Genomic DNA, 21,867 nt, shown 5'->3' with positions numbered 1-21,867 from the left:
ACCAAATAAATAACAGTTTCTCATACGATCTGCCCTTGGGTGATTGGTGGGGATCTGAGTAGGCAAAAGAGTAAGGTAGGCTGATCTCAATGAGACACATAAAAGGGATAACCATGGTCTTTGGAGACAAGATATTTCCCTCAGTACACTTTAAAAATGCAGGCTGGAGGGGTTCATGGGTTTGATCTGAGTTCTCAAGTTAGGAAAGCAGAGGAACAGGGTCTGAGCAGCCAGCTTTACAGTCCATTCAGAGGGTTCACAACAGGACACTTTTCATGGCTACTATTCTATTGGGCTAGAGAAAAAGAAGTCAGTGTGAGGTACACAATCCCAATAAAATAGCTGCCTTCACAAAGAGTGTCAGAGTGCGCCAGCCTTTCTGTGAAGAGGAATGGACTTCACTGTCCTTGTTCATCTACTCAGCAAGTATTAGTCACAGTTACTATGTGCCAGGCCTGGTCTAGGTACTGGGTGCATCACCTCCGAGACGAAGCCCTGTCGGTACACCGTTCCCCTCCTTATAGGACTCGCTAGAGCAATGTGCCCTCCACAATTCTTGAAAAGCAGCTTTCAAGCAAACTGCTTTAAAACCTCAAATTTTCTCATTTCCCCAAGAAATCCAGTCACTTTGCCTTACTCTAGCTCTACCAGCTATCCTGACTTTTGGGTTTCTCCCCCTCCCTTTTTAAAGATTTTATTTATTTATTCACAAGAGACACACAGAGAGAGGCAGAGACAGAGGCAGAGGGAGGAGAAGCAGACTCCATGCAGGGAGGCCCATGCGGGACTCGATCCCGGCACCGTGGGATCACGCCCTGGGCCCAAGGCAGCCGCTCCACCGCTGAGCCCCCGGGGCGTCCCTGGGTTTCCTTTTCTGAGGTCCACTTTCCTCTGTCGCACTTTACATCTATGCACAACTAAAGTAACTCCCAGGTCCCCCCTCCACCACGACACACGAGTCAGGAAAGCTCGAAGAGGCTTTGCTTTCTGGAGGAAGAACCTAGTCATAATGTCTTCCAGCGTTTTGATTTTCTCAAAAGCTAGCCTTGGCCTCCTACAAGCACAAGGGCATTCGCTATCGTAAGGCTGTTGTGCTTTCCGAGGGTTCACCTGAGGCACTAGTTTAAGAAAGAAAACGCCATCGGTGAAAGCCCCTCGGAGCAGGACTCTCCCTGCACCGGCCTCCTCGGGGCATCGAGGGCGAGAGCGAGCGGCGGTGCTTGGGCCCTGCCGGGCGGGGAGGACTCACGGCCGCGCCCGGGATGCCCCGGGGCGGGGGGGGGGGGGCTCCGCAGGCGGCCGCTCCCCAGCTGGGACCCCGCGCAGCGCCCGACCCCGCGGAGCATCTCTGGAACCCGGCGCCCGCCCGCCCCTTCTTACCGCCGGCCCGGGCTCTGCGGGCCCACGCGGAGACGTCGTCCTGGGCCCGGCCGTCCGTGAACACGATGGCCACTCTGGACACCCCGGGGGACACGGGTCTGGCCCCTTCCACTGGGTTAAAACTTCTCTCAAACATGTGTTTCAGGGCCAGCCCCGTCATAGAGCCCTTGCCCATGTACTTCATGTGGGCCACGGCTTTTTTCATGTCTCTGGCCGAGCTGAAGTCTCCCAGGGTGAACTCCGTGCGGACCTGCGTGGAGTACTGCAGCAGCCCCACTCGGGCGGCTTTGGGGGAAACCGCCAAGGAATCTATAATGCCCGCGACGAACTGCTTCACAATCTCGAAATTCTCTTCCCCGAGGCTCTTGGACCCATCGATCACAAAGACCAGGTCAAGCGGGCCTTCAGTGCATCCTCAGGAAGGAAAAGAAAGTGGAGATGGTTACGTGATCACGACGCAGGCAGAGTACAAGAAAAGCAGGCTCCAGCTGGAGGCAGAGCCGCTCTGGAGAGGCCCCTTTCCTTAGGTAATACACAGGACTCCGTGAGGGGTGGGGAGAGTCACAAGCCACAGTAATTTTCACATTTGCCTTTCTCAGTGGCTTGTTCAATTGATAAAAATAGCATTTTTCACAAACAAAATCACCCACCAGAGTGACACAAACTGTCAGGGAAACTAGGTCCACACTGTACTCTGTGTCACTGACAGCCAAGTCTGGGAGGGACTGTGTGTAGAGTACACTGTAGGGTCTGACAGCACCCACAGATTCCTGCAGCTCTACTCCAGGAGGGTGACATTACCCCAGTGCTGGCATTCTGACACAGAGCAGAGCAGGAAATTCTTAAATCAGCTCAGCTGTCATCTCTCCCAGAGAGCCTTCCTAGTAACGCCGCTTGGATTAGTTATTCTCTGTACTCCTAGCAACTACTAATTTATTCAACAAAAATTTGCTTCTTGAGTACCTACTTCACACAAGGCAGCGGGCACAGTGGGATTGCAATAGTGACCAAGGCAAAATCCCTGACATGAAGTTGTTTCCAGTCCAGTGTAGTCGGTACGGTACTCCACATGGCACACTGGCTACCTGATTACGTGTCAGCCTCTCTGGTCTGCCAGTTCCTCCTCAGCAAGTTCCATGTCTTATTCACTTCTGTACCCCCATTCCTGGCACACAATAGTTGTTCAGTAAATGCTTGTTGACAGAATAAATGAAGGAGGTGGTGGTGTTGGGGTAGCATACCTGTAACTACCCTATCAACTCATTGAAGCTTAGAAATGAATCATCACTGTGAATTCTTTATCTGTATGGAAGCTCTTCAGGCAAGTCAAATGGTCGAAAGGAAAGCTCTATGCGAATATTTAAGCAATCTGGGAATCTGGGTATGGACAGACTTTTTGTTATTTAGAGCTGCATAAATCCCAAATGAATGATCTCACTTCAAACGATCTACAGTATGTACTATAACATTGTCTTTCACATATCAAGCAGTTGTCTAATATTTGGAAGTCGAGCACAACAATATAAGCAAGTAAGGACACACAAAAGCAAAATTATTTCTGTGTGTGGCCTCCAAATAATATGCTAGTGTGTGTGTGTGTGTGTGTGTGTGTGTGTGTGGTTAGGGGGTTGAATTCTTCTCTTTTCCCATTAAGTGCTTATCCCTATTATTCAACTTATTGACCATTTATTAGTGAAAGAAGAAAAGGCCAATTCAGGGCTTCATTTACATTCACAGCCTATTCTTGAATCAGCAACAACAACAAAAGACTCTCAGGCGGCCTGCACATGGCTCTCCAGCAGATTGTAGAAATACTGGAATAATTTTCCAGGAGCAGGTCTCTTTTGTCGTCTTCCCCACACACTCTTTTCTTACAGAACAAAATCAGTACTTGCAGCCTCTATGCATCAAAAGGCACAAAAGGCTTCTCCAGGAAGTAAGAATGCTGGATAAAGGGGAAGAACATAAGGGCAAGAAGTCCCAGATTTGTGCTCTCTGATCCAGGAAGAATGATGGCTCCTTGGTTGGCTACTTGTTTGCAGGAGGGTCGCTACAACCATATTTGAGCATTTTCCTTTCATAGTTAAGGAGATTGCAATGGAGCAGTGATTTGCCTTCAGAATTTAATTTTCACAGAGTTTCAGAATTCCAGGGTTGGACAAGACCTTAAAGATCTTTAAAGACAAGACCAGTACAGCCCTCTTGTTGCTTACATCTTTAGGATAGCCCTACCCAGTAACCATTCAGCCTGGATCTGAACACCTCTCATGATGGAGAGATCATCTCGCCATTAACGCCCCCACCTCTGGACATCTCTGCTGTGGATGATTACAATAGCTATTATTTTTCGAGCAGTTAGTATGTGCCAGCATTGGGCTAAGCACCTTTAAATACATGATCTTTATTACTCATGGCGATTCTGTGAAGCATTATTCTTCGTATTATATATATTTTTTATTGAAGTTTATTCCTCATATTATAGATGAAGAAACTGAGACTCAGAAAAGTTAAATAATTTGTCTAAGGTCACACAGGTAGTAGGAATAGGGGTTGAAGTCCAGGTCTGTCTGACCCAAAGTTCATGATCTTAACTAATCACGCAGCTTCCCTGACAGTGTCTTTGTCCTCATGCTGAGCTATAGCTTCTGACCACTGTTCTTTCTTTCCCTGTGGGTGTCATATAAATCACAAAAGAAGTAACTGTCACTTTGGTATTGGAATGGTTCCTCAAGTCTTTTTCTACAAAGTTCCCCAGTTTCTTCCTTTATTTTTCACTTGACATAGTACTGAACTTCCTAAGTACAAGTACTAAGTATAAGCTGCCTCCTAAATCTTGCTTGTCCTTACCTTTTTTTAAAAATATTTTTTTTCTAAAAAATAATGCATTCACATGGAACAGAATTTAAACACTACAAAAGGACATATGTATATGTATGTATGTGTGTGCATGTCTATTTATCTAATACAAATAGAAGTGGAACTGCCTTTAAAATATTACCAAACTGCTCTCTAATGGTTGTACTGATTCAGACACACAGTGATAAGTTTATAACTGCCATTACGATATACCTTTGTCAACATGAGGAGTCATCAACCTTTTTGATCTGATAATAGGTTTTAAAAAAAGATATCAGTTTTAATCTCTCACTATGCATTTTCTTTTAAAAAATGGTTTGTATGTTTCATGTCATGTTTAGAAAGGTCTTCTCTACTCTGAGCTCACAAAATAATTTTCCTTTTTTTTCCTGCTACTTTAGAGGGCTTTTTTAAATGTTTAAACTTAGATCTATCTTTCTCTTTCTTTTTATCTTCCTCTTCATTTTAGCCCAGAATGTAATTCCCCAGCACAGAGCAGAGGACAAATCTTACATCTCTCATCTAGATATGCTCATTCAGCCTCAGATCACTCCAGCCTTTTGGATGATAGCAAATTTACTGTCAATTAAAACCAAAAGTTTTTCCATAGGTGCCTCAGTTAAGCTCCATTATGGGAGAAGCAGAGGTGAAGGATTTGTTTCCTGAAAATATTCCAAAGAGCAATTGCTCCCAAACCAAATTAAAGCAGAAAGTCAAGTTCAGATCACTTACTCTTGCACCGTTTTCCATCCTCAGCTAGAACAAATCCCTCTGAGCATTTGCAGATGTAGGAGTTGCCATGATTAACACAAATGTGTTCACAGCCGTGGTAGGTCGATTTGCAGACATCCTTCCCTGAGGGAAATGTAGGGAGTTGAGCAACCTCATCCATGCAGGAATGAGCTAGACTGTATGGTCACATCAGGTCACGATCACAGAAGTAATCCATTTTTATAAAAACCATTTCTGTTTAAACTTCCTCTATAATATGCCCTTTTTTCATTCTAATACTCAGGATAGGGCGTGGGAAGGGAGAAGCTCTTCTCAGAAAGCCCCAGCCCCCACAGGTCTGAATGGTTAGATGGGTGATTGGGTATCCTGTATTTCTTATTAATTTTTAGAATTATTTAATGTTGCTTTGGGTTTTGACTTTCCCAAACTACTGATTTTTTTTCCCATAGACATCCCAAACACTATAGTTTTAATTAATGAACGTTTCTCATGTGTGAGGTACTTTAAATGCTTCAGAGTAGTTACAGCCCTCTAATCTTCACAACATTCTGTAAGAAGACAAAAGCAGGAATAATTATACCCAGTGTATACATGAAGAAACTCAAAACATGTCACAGAGTCACCTGAGGTCTTGCAGCAAGTTGATGGCACAGCTGAGACACGTGTTTCCCATGTGCTCCTCCTCCGTCACATGAAAGCCTATATAGCTCTTCTCTGTCATTAGCCCCCAAGAAGGAGGAGTTTCCTATAAAGTTGGCATTGGTAACTACAGATCTCCCTAGAAGTGGGAATGGTGATATTTGATATAGTGATCAAATTCCAGAAGTGGACGTTGGGCGTGGTATACAACAGCCCAATTTACTAAGCAAAGAATATGTTGCATGAATAAATGGTGCATGTGTGTACACTTGCATTCATAGAAATAAAATCATCAACAGCTTGGGCAGAGACAATGGGCAGAACTGCAGACATGGTCTCCACAGAGAGAACACTGCAGTGTGAAGGCAAAACAGGATGGTGTGGGGAGATCTGCAAAGTCAGGCCAGGGCCCTGTTGGCATCCCGGGAGTCCACTGTTCAAAAAGAAAATCTCGTTCAAGGTAGGAGCCCCTCTTCCCAGTGGAGGAATGAGGACAGTGAGCTCCTCTTAACCTGGCTTTGTTGACATGCAGGAGGTCCCAAGTTACCTCAAAGGAGTCTGCGAGGAAATTCCCCCAAATCAACTTCAGAAGCTAGTGAATTGATTTTGCCTAAACTAAAAAAGACCCGTCCTGCCCACTGGAGCAGAGTGCCACTAAAGCAAGGAGACAGTTTCAAACCCCCACCTCATAGGGACTAGCAGCTCCGAATCTCACAGTGGAGAAAAATCCTTGCCCTGTGCTCTTCTAGTGACCACTTCACCAAGCTCATGTGTGCTCTCTCGCTCTCTCTCTCTCTCTCGCTCTCTTTTTCTGTGCTGTGATAGTTCATTTTATGTCACCTTGCCCAGGCTATTGTGCCCATGAAACACCAGTCTAGATACTGCTGTGAAAGTATTTTTTTAGATGAGATTAACATTTCAATCATTAGACTTTGAGTAGAGTACACTCCATAGAGTCGGCTTCCTCCAATCAGTTGAAGACCTTCTGAGAAAGAAGACTGAAGCCCCCACCACCACCTGAGGAAGAAGGAATTCTGCTTACAGACTACTTTTGGAAAGGAGCTGCACCAGCTTCTCCTGGGTCTCCAGCCTGCTGGCCTGCCCTGCAGATAGTGGATTTTCTCTCTCTCTCTCTCTCTCTCTCTCTCTCTCCATCCCTGTCTATAGGCACACACACCTACATCCTGTCGGTTCTATTTCTCTAGGGAAACTGATTAATATACCTTCTAAGTACTCTCAGAATCTGTTCTGAGTGACCTATAGAAGCAAATGATAGAGAAAATGGATAAATAAAACCCACAGAAAAAGCCCTTAGTCCCCTTCCCTTATTTCTAAGGTCTTGTGAGAAGCAAAAGCGCTGTAATTATCCTGTGATCCTCATGATAATTGCTGGCAGAGATTCTAAGTCTGTCCAATGATTAGCCAGGCTCTGTGGGAGGCTGTGGGCATCCACACAGTAGTCATGGAAGGGCCAGCAACTGGAAGAAATGGAGACACAAAGAGCCTGACAACTCAGGACCCTGACTGAGAAAGTCCTGAAAAACTAAGGGTATCCTATAAGGATCGATAGCAAACACTCTCAGAGCACCTATGGCAGGAACTTGTAACTGTAACATTGCTCATAAGGGAAGATTTTAAATATTAAATGAAGTTATATAACTTTCCAGTCCAGCAGACAGAAGAGTTCATCTCTACCTGGAGACCACTTACTTCTGCAGCGCTTCCCATCTTCAGCAAGCCTGAATCCTTCCCGGCACTTGCAGATGTACGACTCATCACTGTTCACACAAATATGCTCACAGCCATGGTTTACTGATTGGCAGACACCTTTCCCTGAGGGCAGGGGAGCAAGTTAACACAATTTTACCAACATAAAATTTCCCCGGGCTTCACCTTGGAAGATCCATCCATCTCAGCCACCAGGTGCTCCAGGCCCCCTTTTGCTCAGTGATCCATGGGAGCAAAGTAAAAATTGAGGATGAAGTTCAACGGCTCTAATTTAGGCTAACTCTTCAAACTTCCTCATTATCATCTGCAGCACTACTAACCAGCACCTACTTCAATATCTCATTAAATGCAATCAGTCAGTCATTGGCTTTCTGTAGATTCAGTTTCTAATAGCAAAAGGAATCAGTCAGTCATTGGCTTTCTGTAGATTCAGTTTCTAATAGCAAAAGGAACATTACTGGTATGATATGGTTACTTAGAAGATTAAAACTCAGTTTAGATTAGTGGTACTGAAATTTAATTTTGGCTTTGTCCCTGACACATGGCTTTGGAGAATCACTTAACCTCTTGGAGCCTTACCTTTCCTATCTGTCTGGAAAATGAGAGCAATAATTCCAATTACCTATCTCTTCTTCAAACATGTCACATATGAGTTGTTCTTTGCAAAGTGCTTTGAGAAACTTGAGGGAAAGATGACCGATAGGGATGAAAACCATTTGCTCAGGGTTATATACTTCCCTTTGATTAACCAGATGCATCTTGGCCCTATCTAAGAGGCTTTGCTTTCTGAAACAGAAGAATGGACTCATCATACGGTGGTCTCTTTGAGAGATTTGTGCTACCAGCAACAACAGAGGCTCAGAGAAGTGAAACAACTTGCCCAGCTAATAAATGGCAGGGCTAGAAGCTGCTAGATCTTGTTTCTTGCCACAGGGCATAAAATGAGCAACTTCTCTTGTAGTCCTAAGCACTACGTTTTTTTCATTGTCCATTTCTTTGCTTGTTTGTGTTTTCTTTCAACAGAGTTTATTTTTTAGAACAGTTTTAGATTTACAGAAAGATGGAGGAGATAGCGCAGAGTTCCTAAAACACCAAACCCAGTTTCCACTAGTATTAGCAACTTATATTAGTGTGATACATTTGTTACAATCAATGGACCAATATTGATACATTAACACCAACTAACATGGAAGGTTTATTTACATTTCCTTAGTTTTTAACCTGATGTCATTTTTCTGATGTCATCCAGGATCCCACATTATACTGAATCATCGTGGGGCATTGGCTTTTGAGAGTAGCTGATTTAAACAGAGATCAGGATAGTAGAATTTATGCAAAAATCAGACACAGTAATGTGAGACAACTCCAGTAAAAACTTACTTCTGCAGGTTTTCCCATCTTCACGGAGTATATACCCTTCAAAGCACTGGCACACAAAAGAGTCTCCACTGCTTACACATGAATGTTCACAGTCATGGTCTCCCACAGCACAGGAGTCCAATTCTGGGAATCCAATTGGAATTAATAAAACAGAAGGAAATGGTTCATACATCAGTGACTTAATTTCATCTGTTTTTTTAGTGACTTACTCAATCTTAAAAGACATTTTAGATATCTTAAAGCAGTGTCTTATCCCACAATGCACATTTCAAAACAGAAAATATGTCTATGAGCAAAAATTCTTCATAAAGAGTACATAAGATAAAATCATTTCCATAGGGAAAATGAACAAAAGACATGAAAGATAATATATAAGAGAGACAGATGGCCTATAAATATTAAAAAATAAGTTACTCTTTATTGGCTATAATCTAGCTGTAATATCAACTTCTCCACCTATCTACTTATGTATGTATGTATGTGTCACACTTAGGTAATCTGTTCTCCATTTATTTATCCAGTCGTCAACTATTTCATGTGTTCCTACTCTGAGTCAGGTACTCTTCTAGGCTCTGGGGATTTAACAATGAGTAAGACAGTTTTGCTTTTGTGAAGCTTACATTGGGCAGCAGGTGAGGGAGAGAGGAAGGGGGAAGACAAACAATGGACAGATATATATATATATATATATATATTTATATTTATATTTATATATATATATATATTTATCAGATGCAAAAGGTGCTGTGAAGCAAAGCAGGATAGGGGAGAGATGATGTTCCCTGGGCTGGGGAGGGCATGTTATGTTACATGCTGCAGGAAGATATGGTGCCACTGAGCAGAGCCCTGACAAGATGAGTGAATGTGTGGTATTTGGTTAGAACAGCACTCTCAGCAAAGAACAGCATTTGCAAATCACAGAGGTAGGAGTGTGTGTGGCATGTTTCAGGAAAGGCCAAGAGCCAGGCATGACCCAGGCCATCTGAGCCCGGCAGGGGATGATGTCAGTGAGGCCCACAGGGGAGACCATCTAGGATTCACAGGCAGCAGTGGAATCTGAATGAGAAAGGGTCACTGGAGGGTCTTGAGAAGTGGGTGGCATGAACCGTCTTTGTTGTAAAAGGCATACATGATGTGGTGGGTGAGGAGGGAGAATGGAGGCCACCCCGACCAGCATGGTGACACACGGTCACACTGTTGGCTGTATGCTGAAGGTAGAGCCCACAAGCTTTGCTGATGGCTTGATACGAAGAGGCCATCCTCATATGGATATGAGAGAAGAGTCACGGATGACGGAGGCTGTAGAGTAAAAAGAATGGCTTTGCCATCCACAGGGCCGGGGCAGCTTCTGTTTGTGAATCTGAGAAAACTAAGCTGATATTTTAAAAGCCTGATACTGAGCACAATGTGGGAAATGACTTCTTATAAGAATGATACACGGGATCCCTGGGTGGCGCAGCAGTTTAGCGCCTGCCTTTGGCCCAGGGCGCGATCCTGGAGACCCGGGATCGAATCCCACGTCAGGCTCCTGGTGCATGGAGCCTGCTTCTCCCTCTGCATATGTCTCTGCCTCTCTCTCTCTCTCTGTGTGTGTGTGTGTGACTATCATAAATAAATAAATTAAATTAATCTTTTTAAAAAAAAAGAATGATACACAATTCTGGGAGTCAACTCAATCATTTCAGATCGAGAAGAATCTTCCAATGGATAGCCATTGAAGTCAGAAGATAAAGGCTCTCAAGTACATAATCACTGGTATAATCAAGCGGACCATACACTTATTTTTAAGGCATTTTTGCAGTACTTCTTGTTGGAGGGGAGTCCTGAGAACCACCCTGTGGGGTAGTGGAGGCAACTGTTCTTAGTCTCACTTACCAACCAGGAGACTAAGGTTTGGGAAGATTAATGGCTCGCCAAGATCAATTGCTAATATGTGATAGCACTAGGCTCAAAATGTAATCTTCTGATAATAAATCCCATGTTTTCCCCAACTACATAGCATTGCTATATCATAAAGTAAGCTTTCAAACATGAAGGGAATTTTGCCTGTCTTCTTTTGGGCAGAAGTGCTGCCAAAATCTTTGAACAATGGGAAAATATTATGTTAACCAAAATTATAACTGCAGAAGAGAGTCAAAGCAGAGTTGGACTGTGTTGTTTGCTCTGAACATGACTTATTTCTCTGGGCACAATCTAGACTCATTATTAACGCACAACATTCCCCAGCGGCTTGGGGGTAGTTCTTCACGTAGTGTTGAGTGGAAATACAATTGAGTGATCCACAATACACACAGCTGGCTGGCTGTGGAGGTGAGCATTTTTTTCCTGTGAATTTATATTAAGAATACTCCATTTTCCAACATAAAACAGCAATAACTCTTTCAGGCCAGCCTTGTGAAGCCATAATCCAGACAGATACCTGTCCCTGCTAACATCCCCAGCACACCCCTTCTTTCTGGAGTTTCTCCCCATGCCCTGTCCTGTCTTCTTGGCTCCATGTCAGGCTTTCATCGTGAAGAGTAGCTGAGTCTTTCCATACGGCCCCTGAGCCATGGTGGTCTGCATCTGCACGGAGCAGATGGGGGCGGCCTTCCTTTATCTGAGCCCAAAGCCACTGTCCACGTCACCCTTGGCCACAGACCATCACAGGAGTTCCCAGCTCAGTTTCTGAGCTCTCCTCAGTGTTCACATTAGCAGCTGTTTGAAATCTTATTGGGTGCATGCTTTTAAAGCACATGGCAAGTTTGGATTTTTAACCTTTTTCCTCCTTGTCCCCTCAGAGCAGCTAATTGGTGGAGACTAGAGCAGTGGGAATTCTCCACCTCACATGAGCATTAGACTTTTTTAAAAGACAGAACAGGCACATGATTCAAAATTCAAAAATATTAAATATTCCCCCTAAGGTGGGGTATCTGCCAAAGTTAGAAAATATACCTTTGACCTAGAAACTTCACTTCTGGAATTCTCTTCTACAGATACCCTGGTACCATATGAGGGGATGTACTTTCAAGCTATTTATGGCAGCATTGTTTGTAATAATGAAAAGTGGGAAACAATCCAAATGTCCAGCAATAAGGGAGTTAAGCAGCTGTAAAAAGAATGAGAATGTGTTCTATGTAATGATATAAAATCTCCAAAAATATCATTGAGTGAAGGGGAAAAAGTGGCACAGAATGGGGTATATATAGTACACCATTTGTGTGTGTGGGTAAGAAAATGGAGGAAATAAACATGTATATTTATATTTGCTTTTCTTCACATAAATAAACATGAAGGATAAAGAATAAACTAGTGAATATAGTGTATTATTTGTCTGTTGCTGTGTAACAAGTTACCCCCAAACCTAGCCACTTAAAACAACATTTACTGTCTCACATAGTTTCTGGGGGTCTGGAATCCAGGAGTGGCTTAGCCGGGTAGTTCTAACTCAGGAACTCTCAAGACCTGCACTGAAGATGTGGGCTGGAGCAACAGGAGGGGCTTCCGAGCTCACTCACATCTTTATTGGCAAGCCTCGCTCTGTTCCTCACTGGCGATTAGTGGGAGGAGGCTCAGGTTCCTTAGCATGTGGGTCTCTCCACAGGGCAGCTTATAAAATGGCTTCTCTGAGAGCAAATGGTCCAAGAAATGAGAAAGAGCACTCGAGATGGCAGCCACAATCTCCTTTATAATTTAATTTGAAAAGTGACAGACCATGGTTCACACAGACCAACAGCGAAGGAGAGGACCACACAAGCGTTCGTTTGAATACCAGCAGATGGGAACACTGGTGGCCACCTTGGAGGCTAGCTCCACGCCCTGCTGATAGGAAGGGAGGTGGGGAATGGGATGGGAGGGCAAAAGGGGGAGTAAAGCTTCTCAATGTGTCTTTTCATACTGCTTTGATTCTTAGACCATTTAACCCTTCACTTCTTTTCTTTTCTTTTCTTTTTCTTTTTCTTTTTTTTTTTTTTTTTTTTTGAGAGAGAGAGAGAGAGATTGCGGGAGAGCATGTGCACACAGTATGAGGAGGGGCAGAGGGAGGGGGAAAGAGAGAATCTGAAGCAGGCTCCACACCCAGTGCAGGGCCCAATTCGGCTCAGTTTCACGATGCTGAGATCATGACCTGAGCTGAAATCAAGAGTCAGACAATTAACCGACAGAGCCATCTTGGTGCCCCAGCCCACTACCTATTCTAAAAATGTTAAAATTTAAATAAAAATTCTTATGGAGAACAAACGATTTAGAATGAAACATTTGCCTCTCTCTCACCTTTGACTCTCTACATCCTTACTTTTAAACCTGCACCATCATTTTAGTCAGTGTTTTATTGGATGGGCATTTAGGTGGTGCCTAGTGTTCTAATATTGTAATGGGCACAATGTAAAGGCATATCTGAAGATAAATATCCAGGAGCAGAAATGCCTAGTTAAAAGGTATGAACATTTAACAGCTGATAAATATTTCCAAGTTGTCCTCTAATGAAGTCATATCAGTGTAAGACAGTCTCGGCTTCAGGGGGTATAGAATGCTGCCTGGGTGTCTGGATGTTTTAAAAGCCCCACAGGTGGGGCACCTGGGTGGCTCTGTCAGTTAAGCATCAGTCTTCCACTCAGCTCATGATCCTGGAGTCCTGGGATCAAGCCTATAGTTGGGCTCTCTGCTCAGAGGAAAGTCTGCTTCTCCCTGTCCCTCTGCCGCTGCTCTTTCTCTCTCTAATGAATAAATAAAATCTTTAAAAAAAAAAAAAAAGCCCACAGTTGATTCCAATATAAACTACCAGGGGTGAGACGCTGGTGGTGGACACAGACCTTACGTTCAGAGACCTTCTCATGTGTCTAGATTACTCTGCACCTTTACCATCAAGAACCAAACACCACTGTCTTTCTTTTGAGCTGTTGCATCATCTACTGATTTCCACACTCTCTTTTACCCCCTCCAGTCCATTCCCTTCCCTCGTCCTAAGTCCTCTTTCCAAAATGCAAGTATTTTCACATCACTCCCTTGCTCTGCTTTAGGTCCTGAAAAGGACCCAGAATCCCCCCAGCCTCTCCTGGCCCACTCTTACATCCTCCCACTGCTAGGCACTGTCTTGCAGTGAGCCCCTCAGCACCAAGCCAGGGGCCCTCCCACCATCATGGTCTGCACAGCCATTCCCCTGCCTTTCCTTCCTCCCTATCCACCTCCCATTTCCTGAGGTCTTCCCAGGCCTCCCCACATGGGGCCTCAAAGCAGTAGGCATCGGCCCCTCTGGTAATAGCACCCTGTCACTGAACAGGAAGTCACGTGTTAGTCTGGGTCTTCACCTGTGTCCTCCCTGGACTGTGCTCACGTGCGCTCTGATCAGGAGACCACACATTCACTGTGCCCGCCCTTCCCTCCTGCAGCTCCCAGTGCCCCCTGTAATGCCTGGTGAGTAAAAGGAAACATTTCCTCAGTTTCTTACTCTGAAAATTAAGGGTAACCAGACCCTCCTCCCAGGGGTTGTGTGCAGAGGTTTTATTTTTTTATTTTATTAAAGATTTTATTGAGGGAGCACCTGAGTGGCTTGGTCAGTTAAGCATCTGACTCTATCTCAGCTCAGGTCTTTTTTTTTTTTTTTTTTTTTTTTTTTTTTTTTTAAATTTATTTACTTATGATAGTCACAGAGAGAGAGAGAGAGGCAGAGACACAGGCAGAGGGAGAAGCAGGCTCCATGCACCGGGAGCCCGACGTGGGATTCGATCCTGGGTCTCCAGGATCGCGCCCTGGGCCAAAGGCAGGCGCCAAACCGCTGCGCCACCCAGGGATCCCTAAAGATTTTATATTTAAGTTATCTTTATACCTAACATGGGGCTTGAACTCATGACCCCAAGATCAACAGCTGCATGTGATATGCAGGGATACCAGGTGGCTCGGTTGGTTGATCATCTGACCTCAGCTCAGGTCATGATCATGAGGTCCTGGGATTGAGTCCTTCATCAGGCTCCATGCTCAGCAGGGAGTCTGCTTGTCCATCTGCCCCTACTGCAGCTCATGCTCTCTCTCTCAAATAAATAAATAAAATCTTAAAAAAAAAAAAAAGTTGCATGTGCAGATGTGGAGGGTGGATGCTGGGTGGTCCTCACTCTCCCCCACACCAGCCTTGCAGAGTGCACACTTCACATTTTCTCAGCAAAATGTCCAGTTTCTGCATGACCCATTCTGGGTCACTCATAGTTTAAGGAGCCACATGTGGTAAATTAGAAAATGCCTAAAATATACTGTAGTCAACTTCCTGACTACAGGTTCTAGCTGCTTCCCATTCAACCGAGTCAGCTTCTGCTAACTTGGAGTCAGCTTCTGCCCAGAGTCAGATGCTCCCCTACAGGACGGTACCTCAGTGTTTTCACTAACAGTTAAAGGGAGCCACCACCCCCGACTCACAGTCATGGGGTGCCTTCAGCTCAGGGAGAGTGGTGGGAACCCTAGCAAGGAGTTCATTCATTCAAGTGTTTCTGTAGCACTTGCTCTTTGCTAGGCACTATTCTCGCTTTCGGGCTGGAAGGGACCTGGGAGATTTATTGGTCCAACCCTTTATTTTAGACCTGAGGAAAGGATGGACAGAGAGGGGAAGTGACTTTCCCAATGTCTCTTAATCTGCAGAGGTGAATTGTGTCAGCTCTGCTGGGGGCCAAGTTCTGATTAGACCAGAAATCCACCAGGTTTGTGATTCCTGGTCCAGTGGCACATGTGGTGGTCGTCCTAGCTCAGCAGTCCACTCAGGCTGGAAGATTCTCAGAAGACAAAATAAAATAGTTTTCTCAAGGGAGGCCAGGCCTGCAAACAGTTTCATGTAACTCTAACGGCTGGTGGTGATCTGTCCTGCCTGCCCCTCCAGGTCCAGGGCTCACCTGTTGTCCTCTGGCATTCAGTACTCAACACCCAGCACACTCCAGTTCCTTCAGTTCACTCACTGCAACTGGGCTTCCTTCTGCACACTGCTTCCTGTGCCTAGGAAGCTCCTCCTCCTTTGTCTTAGGCTGTTCTGGCTGCTCTAACAAAACACCACAAACTGGGTGGCTTGTCAACAGCAGAGATTCATAGCTCTCAGTTCTGGAGGCTGGAAGTCTGAGATCAGGGTGCCAGCATGGTTGGGTGAGGACCCTCATCAAGGCTGTCGATTTCTTCCTGATTCTTCACGTGGTAGAAGGGACTGGGGCCTCCGTGGGATCTCTTATTAAGGCACTAATCCCATTCATGAGAACCCCATACTCATGACCTAATCACCCCAGAGCCCCACCTTCTAATGTCATCTTTGGAAGTCAGGACTTCAACCTATGAATTTGGGAGGAGACAAACATTCAGACCATAATTCCCTCCATCTCTGGCTAGCTCATGCCTTAATCTCCAGATGTCAGATCAACTATCTCGTTCCCCGGAAACTCTCTAGACTGGCTGAGGGTCCCCCTCACGTCTTTATTCACGTCTCCTGTGGCACCTCTTCTCCCCAGATCACATGAAAGGTTTTTTAATAGCTTTCTTCCCTGAGAAACTTTGAAATCTTTCAGGGCAGAAACTGAACTGGCATCAGCCTCAGGGAGACCCAGTGCCCAGTGCACTACAGGTGCAGGCTAAATACCTGCGAAGAATAAAAACAAGTGGACCAAGGTAGTCCCCAGACTCAAATCCAGAGATGAGAGTGAGGACAAACTACTGGTAACCACCACTTAAGAGAAACGGATGAGAGGATGTATGAAAATCTCAGGACATGGCAAGAAAATATGTTCCCTCTAAGAGAAGAATCCTCTTCCTTCCATCCTTAGGGAGGCAGGTCCACGCACCTCAGTAAAGCCCCGTCATGAACAGGTCCTACAACATGTGATCAGGGTGATTACAGGTTTCAGGACACAGCACAGGTTTTTAGGCCCCTCAGTGGGCAGCCTCACATGCTGGTGGGGACAGTGCCCTCACATCTGGATTCTACATCCAGTGAGTCACATCCACCCGTGGCACAGCCGTTGCAGGATCGTGTGTTCCATGGACTTGCACCTCTGTGGTGATGGCAGATGGCCATCCTGTGTTTGTGGCTCCACATAGGAGGATGTTAAAACCAAATTGACCCCAGAGGGAAAAGCTGCGGTAGCCTGCCAAGAGGGGAATGAGGGCTGATGGAGAGGATTAACCATTTTTGGGTGTTTCTTATAATAAAACTAGAAACAGCCAATCAGTTGCTAACTCTCTAACGGTTTTTGCTCAGACAAACCAAAACCTAGCTAAGCTGAGACATGCTTTTAGAGGGTATCTCACTCTGGGCAAGAGGTCCTGAACCAGCGGACTGGGTTCTGGTCCTGCCTCTGCCCCTGACCCTCAGGGCCAGCCTGGAGACACCAGTTTCCTTCTTGTGCTTGTTTTCCACAAAAGAGATGAAAGATCTCGAGGCTTCCTTCTGTTCCTATAATGTGAATACACAGAGGGTGAAGGTGGTCTTCTCCCCTCACTCCCTGCTATGGACTGAATTATGGCCCCCTCCCCCTACAAGATTCATACTTGGGAGCCCTACCCCTCAGTGTGGTGGTATTTGGAGGTGGGGTCCTTGGGAGGTCATTAAGTTTAGATGAGGTAGGGACCCCATGATGGGATTTGTGTCCTTGGAGCTTATTCTTACCACAGCCTCACCCCCCACCCACCCCCCACCTGCCATGTGAAGGCACAGCAAGAAGGCAGCCATCTGCAAGCCAAGAAGAGGGTTCTCCTCAGGACATGGCCATGCTGGCACCTTGATCTTGGACTTCCAGCTTCTCCAACTATAAGAAAATAAACTGCTGTTGTTTAAGCCACCCAACCCATGGTATTTCGTTATGGCAGCCTGAGTAGATTACAACACTCCATTTGCCTTGCTCAGGGCTGCTTTCTGCCTTTCAAAGTCAAGCTAGGGGAGAGGGGGTGCCAACAGGCCTCCACAGACTCGCCTGTGGTGGCTGGACTAGGATTTCCAGGGCTCTGTGGCTTGTGGCCCAGATCCCTGTCAGCACCTTCCTCTTGCCAGAGTCTGACAGCAGCCTTTGGGGCTCATGAGTCTGACCTCTCCCAGGGTGGCCCATCTCTAGGGCTCCTCCAACAGAAGCAGGCTCAGCCCTCGGAGGTAGGTCTTCAGGCGGCAAGACAAGCTGCTACCCCAGCCTTCTCCTCAATCCAGGGCAGTCTCACGGGGGGAGGTAAGACCCCAGCAAGAGTACCTTTGGGGTCAATGGCAATTTACAAGTTCCCAAAGCACTTCAACTTTTGTCTTTCCCTGTGCCACTTGGCAACCCTGAGAGAGAGGCAGAAATAATCATTCCAATTTGGCAGTTGAGCATACAGATCCAGAAAGAGTCAATTCTCTTACCCAAGGTGGAAACAAGATTTAACCCAGTGTTTGGGTTCTTAGTTCAGTATTTTTCCCACTCTGCCACATTATTTCTCAGATCTGTGCAAAGAGTACCAACTACAGGGTGAGAGGGCAGGAGAGGGGCTCCCAGTGGGCTGGCAGCAGGAAGTTCTCTGTGGGGAATGTTGTCTACAGGCTGGGTTTGCAGGAGCAAGGCTGAGAAGGGAAGGCTGTGCTAAGTGGAGAAAGGACAGGCTGCAGGTACAGTGGCTGCTCAAAGAACCACAGGTCTCACCCTCTTGACGATCTGGAACACGTGGGGTGGGGCTCAAGAGGTGGAGGAAGGGGTTCTCTGATATTGCCAAATTGAGAAATGCAACAGGACATTTATTTTGGGAGACAGGGGAGAGCCACCAAAGGTTGATGAGCAGGCAATGCAGCCCGTGCCAGGTGCCGTAGGATAAAAAGACATGTGGTCTCTGACCATTCACTGTCTCACTCAATGAACTTTGGTGAGCATCTCCTATGGTCCAGGCCTGGGGGAACTCAGGCTCCAAACAAGACCCAGGCTCCATAGGAGCTGGCAGACCAGTGGGCGGTGCACTCCATGCACATCCAGCCTGTGGGGTCTTTCCTGATGTTGGGATACCATTGCAAAAGGTCTACCTCAGGGAAATCACCAGGAGCTAGAGAGGGGAGGAGGCCTCTCAGCTTCAGCTCATGGAAGAGACTACCCCCTGCCACTCCCTACCTCAGCCCCTAGTCTGTGCATCAACTGCCCAATGCATGGAAGGCTTCAAGGAGGAATCTACGATCACAGCTTCCCGGCCAATGACAAGAAGGGAGGATGGGCTTCACCCCAGAGGCTGGAGAGCCCAGGGTGCCTGCAGGTGTGTGGAGGTAACAATGCTCACTTAGTTCCAGGGCACTAGGAACCTGGTCTGTTCTCTATGCTTCAGAGAACCTTCTGGAAAGTGAGTGAAGTATTATCCACAGTATCTGCTACCAAGGCGCTAAAGGGAGGCTGCCTTTCTGAAGGATGAAAGATACTCTTACAAACTGAGCTGGCTTGGCTGGCCCCTAGCAGGGGCTCTCACCCCTCTACTGCCCAGCCGGCTTTTCCAAAAGTTTGGAGTCATGTTGTCCGGCTCTTTGTCATCTGGCATAGAGCTGGGAAACACAGCCCCCAGTTAGCCATGGCCACACAGAAAACAAAGCCCATTATTACTGGACAGAGCAGCCAGACTGAATCACCCCAGGGCAGACAGACAGCCTTTAATTTGGGGAACAATTCAACGCCTATGTATTATTAGCCAGCGGGTAAAATCAGTCTCTTAGGTGATACAATTCCCAGAGGATAGGTTATACTTATCCTATGTGATCATCTCAGAAGTTTTCATATAGTCACAGCCATATATAAATATGTACATATATCAAAATTCACTTCTGATGGCATTGCACTTTAAACGGGGAGGTGTGGGATCCCTGGGTGGCGCAGCGGTTTGGCGCCTGCCTTTGGCCCAGGGCGCGATCCTGGAGACCTGGGATCGAATCCCACGTCGGGCTCCCGGTGCATGGAGCCTGCTTCTCCCTCTGCCTATGTCTCTGCCTCTCTCTCTCTCTCTCTCTCTCTGTGACTATCATAAATAAATAAAAATTGAAAAAAAAAATAAACGGGGAGGTGTACAACATTAAAAAGCATCAGTGGCATGACTTATATGGACCTGAGGGCTGTGTGATGGTAAGGAAAAGGAAGAGCGTTTGTTGGGAAAGGCTGTAAGAATTTCTTGGAAGTCCCGCAGCCAGCTTATAGTCTGCTCTTGAGGATTGCAGTAAGGGGGGAGGACAAAAGAAGGTCATGAATATCTAAGATGACGGAAAATTAAAGCAAACTAATAAAAAGCCACACGTCTGGCTCTGGCATCAGTCACATGTAGATGCAACTCCAGGCGCCTAGCCTCGTCCTAGGCCCAGTGCACTCGCCCTCCCAGGGGTGTGCCCAGCAGGGGCAGGGGCAGGGGCAGGGACAAGGGCAGGGGCAGGGGCAGGGGTGGTGGGTGGCCGGGAGCGGCCAGAGGTGGAGAAGCCGTTTGCCAAGCCTCTGGAATCCATCTGGGACAAGGAAGACATTCTTGTCCATTTGTAGACATTATGGTCTGCAAAGAGGGGCCCACCCAGCTGTGCATCAGCTCAACCCGTGTCCATGGATAGCATTCAAAGGTGGATAATTTAGGTTGTGGCCACGATTGTATCAGTAGTCAGGGCAGTTAGCCTCAGAACCAGAAAGACCAGCAGGATGAGGAAGAAAAATTATAGTCTTTTCCCTCCATTTCTGACTCTTTCTGTCAAAACGACTATTTTTAAAGTATTTACTTTAGTCCACTGAGATTGCAGAGCGGAAACACAACATTCTTGAAGAGAAAGGGAGCTAGAGGGGCCTTTTTTCTTTTTTTTTTTTAGGTTTTGTTTTTAATGAATGGACCCAGGAGTTGGGGCCAGCTGCAAGGATATATGTACTCAGGGAGCATCACTGCCAACCTCTCCATCTGCGGCCAGATCATGAGGCAAAGAGGGGCAGGGGATGGAAGGCTTCTCAGAAGCCTCCTCCTTTCCCAAGACTGACTTTGGACTCCCATAGACCAGAGCTTGAACCCATCCTTTTAACAAGGGTGACCTCAGGCTCCTTACTTAATCTGAACTGCAGTTTCACCACAAACTGGGGAGCCCAGAGTACTGCTAGAACTCGAGGTTGCATGCACTTGGCACAGTACTGGCAAGAAGTCAGCACCCACAAACTGGTGTGCATTGTGTTATTGGGCATCGCAGGCTGGCTACCCCGCTCCGCCAGAGTAGGGGTAGGGAAGAGAAAGGCAAGAAATAAGGCTCTGTCCAGCTTCCACATGAGCCCAAGGAACACTACCGAAATAGGAAAACGCTGTCTGGGGGAGTAGAGGGAGGAAGCTGCGGGGCAGGGGAAGGGCACCGGGGCTCAGGAGCGGGTATCCAAGAGGCCTCCTTGATGCGCACTCACACAGGCCCAGCGAACCCCGCTGCGGGCATCCGCCACCCGCACACGGCCCCTGTCGAGTCCTGCCCTGCTTGTCGCTGCACCCGGGACACTCACTGGCACAGGTCTTCCCGTCACTGCGGAGCACGTATCCCTCAGGACACCGACAAACAAAGGATCGGTCAGTGTTGACGCAGGAGTATTCGCAACCATGGTTGCTCAGCAAGCAATAATCCGCCCCTGCGAAACCAGGCCGCCAGGAGACTTGGTCAGTAAGCCTCCGGGTGCTGCCGCCGGGAATCCAGTAGAGGGACGGTCTTGTCTGTCTGCACCCCTTGCCCCCCCAAAGTCACGCAGCCTGCTCCCCCACCCCTCCAGAGCATGCAGTCCCCAGAGGACACTCCCACAACCCCCCCCCCCCAACTGGGAGGCACAGAAAAGTCAGAGGGGCGAGAGGACCATGAGCCACCCCTGCTTCCCCCAAGGCAGTGCTCATGTTTCCCCCTGTGGCAGACCTCCCCGACAGGAAAGGCAGGGAAGGGGGCTTACTGGAGCAGGTCTTGAGGTCGTCGTTGATGAGGAAGCCTTCTGAGCACTGGCAGACGTAAGAATCCTCAGTGTTCAGGCACAGCTGCTCACAGCCATGGTCCTGCTCCGCGCAGTGATCCACCCCTACGTTTGCCACACAGGAAAGCACAGAGAAACCTGTCAAGCCTCACAGGCAGTGGGGCATTAGAAAGAAATACCTCCCCCGCCCCGGGGGGGCCCGAGGTGGATCCCATAGGAGCCCTTTATTCATGAGCATCAGGAAGAGCAGGGCTGAAAGGTTTGGTCCTAC

At 46.8% G+C, this 21,867-nt stretch overlaps 1 protein-coding gene across 8 annotated transcripts in view; it reads right to left on the bottom strand.

Moving 5' to 3' along the window:
- MATN2 (matrilin 2) overlaps positions 1-21,867 on the bottom strand; it is a 146,239-nt gene that overhangs the window by 8,768 nt on the left and 115,604 nt on the right. For 4 of the 8 annotated variants that reach the window (XM_072773941.1, XM_072773942.1, XM_072773943.1 and 1 more), the window contains 6 exons: positions 21,579-21,701; positions 21,147-21,269; positions 8,716-8,838; positions 7,318-7,440; positions 4,969-5,091; positions 1,381-1,794 (listed from right to left, as the gene is read on the bottom strand). In XM_072773941.1, coding sequence (XP_072630042.1) covers positions 1,381-1,794; positions 4,969-5,091; positions 7,318-7,440; positions 8,716-8,838; positions 21,147-21,269; positions 21,579-21,701 — 1,029 coding nt within the window. The remainder of the gene's footprint in view (positions 1-1,380; positions 1,795-4,968; positions 5,092-7,317; positions 7,441-8,715; positions 8,839-21,146; positions 21,270-21,578; positions 21,702-21,867) is intronic. The other 4 variants (XM_072773945.1, XM_072773947.1, XM_072773946.1 and 1 more) reach the window with 3 other exon arrangements.

Source organism: Canis lupus, chromosome 14 (genome assembly GCF_048164855.1).
Source record: "Canis lupus baileyi chromosome 14, mCanLup2.hap1, whole genome shotgun sequence".
Lineage (NCBI taxonomy): Eukaryota > Metazoa > Chordata > Mammalia > Carnivora > Canidae > Canis > Canis lupus.
This window is presented reverse-complemented; position numbering and strand designations above follow the sequence as displayed.